The sequence below is a fragment of the Cariama cristata genome, unplaced genomic scaffold (assembly GCF_000690535.1).
Source record: "Cariama cristata isolate BGI_N322 unplaced genomic scaffold, ASM69053v1 scaffold8258, whole genome shotgun sequence".
Taxonomy (NCBI): Eukaryota; Metazoa; Chordata; class Aves; order Cariamiformes; family Cariamidae; genus Cariama; species Cariama cristata.
Window position 1 is genome coordinate 17849 of NW_009632793.1, and position 2707 is coordinate 20555.

Here is a 2707-nt window from a genome sequence, read left to right on the forward strand (position 1 = left end):
CTTAATCTGGAAGAGGAAGACCTGAAAATTACGAATGAGACAGAGCTGACATTCGAGCAATTCCAACAGGGAAAAAAGCACACAATTTTTAACTGTACTTTGACAGTTTCTTGTAAGTAGCTATAAGAAAAAAAAATCCCAACAGAAGCAGTGAAGTCTCCATTGGTCAACGTTCTAAAATCATGACTGATACATGGACACATGCTTTGGCCAGAGAATTGAAAAACAGATTAATGGGTGTAAAGCAAGGATACCAACCTGAAATTTAATTGTGTTGTTGAATCTTGTGAAGAGACATCACAATTACCACCTCCTCCTCACAGTGCTCATTTCTGCCCACAGACCAATCCATGGCAGGTGAGAACCAGACTCATGTGACGGAGTTCATGCTCCTGGGCTTTTCTCATGGCCAGCCCTTCCTCTTTGCTCTTTTCCTGGCCATTTACCTGGCCACGCTGCTGGGGAACTCTGCAATACTCGCCCTCGTGTCCCTGGATCCCCATATCCACAGCCCCATGTACTTCTTCCTCAGTCACCTGTCCTGCTTGGACATTTGTTTCTCATCAGTGACGGTGCCCAAGATCCTGGCAAATGCCCTGCGCCCACAGGCGACCATCTCCTACCACGGGTGCCTGGCTCAGATGTTCTTCCTGATGGGGTGTGCGGGGGCCGAGTGCGCACTCCTGGCTGTCATGGCCTATGACCGCTACGCAGCCATCTGCCAGCCCCTGCGCTACGGCCATGCCATGCGCCGGGGTGTATGCGTGGTGGCAGCTGCCGGCTGCTGGCTCTGGGGGATGCTGGACTCAGCTGTGCACACCCTCCTGGCCTCCAGGCTCTCCTTCTGCGGGGCTGCCCGGCTCCAGCACATCTTCTGCGACGTCCCCCCACTGCTGAGGGCCGCGTGCAGCAACACCCACCCCAGCGAAGTGGCACTCCATGCTGCCAGTGTCTTCGTGGGCCTCTGCCCCTTCCTGCTTGTCCTCATCTCCTACCTCCGCATCCTGGCTGCCGTCCTTGGGATGCCCATGGCCACCAGCCGGCACAAGGCCTTCTCCACGTGCTCTGCCCACCTGCTCGTGGTCACCCTGTACTTTGTGACAGCCAACCTGAACTACAACCGGCCCAGCTCCGGCTACTCCCCGACAGCCGACACACTGGTGTCCGCACTGTACTGCATTGTCACCCCCATGCTGAACCCCCTCATCTACAGCCTCCGGAACCAGGAGGTGCGGAGGGCGCTGCGGAAGGCTGTGCGGAGACGGGGCTCTCCAGGCAGCAATGCATGAGCAATACCAGGGTCGCAACAGAGTGCTGGTGTGGTGCCAGTGCAGCATCGCTCGTCTGTGGGAAATCTTTGGTGGCAGCAGTGGGCTCAGGGCTCCCTGCCCAGGCAGTGGATGCTCGTGGCACACTACCATCACTTGTCTGACTCTCAGCACATCACTGATGGCAGAATGGCAAAACCGAGTTGGGAACAAGGCTACAGTTCCAGGATTATGTCTTTATTTTGCAAGTGTCGTGCTGAGCTCTGCACAGGACCTATGCTGTTACCATGGCATGCTGTAAAAGGCAATTTTCTGTGGCAGCAGACATGTGCTGGCCCTGAGGAAGGCCATGAGCTGTGCCTTGGGGCTGCCTGCGGTGCTAAGCCAGGCCCTGCATGGGACAAGGGACAGTGCCTTGCATTGCAAAAGCTGGCCTCCGCAAAGGGGCTGTCACACCACCCTCCTTCCACACATGCTTTGGCACTGAGTCTGATGTCTGCTGGGTTTCTCCAGGCTGCCATGAAAGCTCTGTAGCATTTTGTACATTAGCACAGCAGCCAGCTGTTTAAACAGGCCACCCATTATTCTCAGTGCTTTGGCTGAACAGCAAGTTATCAGCACTGAGCTGTGAGCTGATATTGCTTAAACGCTCACCAGAAATGCTTGTTTTGCTTTATAGCCATAAAAAAATCAAAATGCAGTTGTTGTTAGTGGTGTGGCTGGGGACAACAGTGGGTGAGGACTGGCTGGTGACTTGGGGCAGCCAGCTTTGTCCAGCTGCCCCTGCCTCCGCTTTATTGCCCGCCTGCCACTGCCTCAGCTTAACTTCTTCTTGCAGGGGCTCTGCACGTGGGTCCAAGCTCAAATGATTGCATGGGTGTCGGGGCGATCCTGCTGCCGGCCAAATCTGCAGGCAGGTACACGAGGGCCAGCAGTGTCCAACACCACGGCAGAAGCCAGGAGCAGCTGGCCACCAGTGGAAGGGTCTGCATGGGGAGGGACGCTGGCACAGGCAGGTACCCACCTGCAGCCGCAGCAGCATTTTGGCAGCTGTGCCACAGAGGGGCACATTGGCTGGAAGAGACAAAAACATGCTCACCCATAGCTCAGTTACCAAGGGATATCATGCAAAATCTGGTCTGTTCCCAAAGAAACCTACTGGAGAGTCAAAAAATGGGCCTATGAGGCATACAGCTTGTTGGGAGCAGTCTGCCAGTTCTTTTTAGTGCATGACACACACTGAATTTATTCTTCAGGGGAAAAGATGTTTCTGTAACCCATGTGTTGGGATGGCCTGTTGCTCCTACCCAAACAAGTTGCAAGCCTCTCAGCCAGCTCTACTTGCTATACACACTTCTTGATTGTAAAAGATTATTGAAACACCCCTAGCTCAAAGTCTCACTAGGACACATAAGAGAGTCCGCAGCAATGAGGGCCAT

At 54.3% G+C, this 2707-nt stretch overlaps 1 protein-coding gene across 1 annotated transcript; it reads left to right on the forward strand.

The window, feature by feature from the left end:
• Window positions 1–350: 350 nt before the first annotated feature.
• On the forward strand, window positions 351–1289 carry LOC104166538 (olfactory receptor 1020-like). The gene has a single exon (XM_009706502.1). It carries the CDS (start codon window positions 351–353, stop codon window positions 1287–1289), a length of 939 nt encoding a protein of 312 aa, XP_009704804.1.
• The last annotated feature ends 1418 nt before the right edge of the window (window positions 1290–2707 follow it).

Coding starts and splice junctions, on each gene's coding strand:
- LOC104166538 (XM_009706502.1), top strand. CDS start 351: ATGGCAGGTGAGAACCAGACTCATGTGACGGAGTTCATGCTCCTGGGC.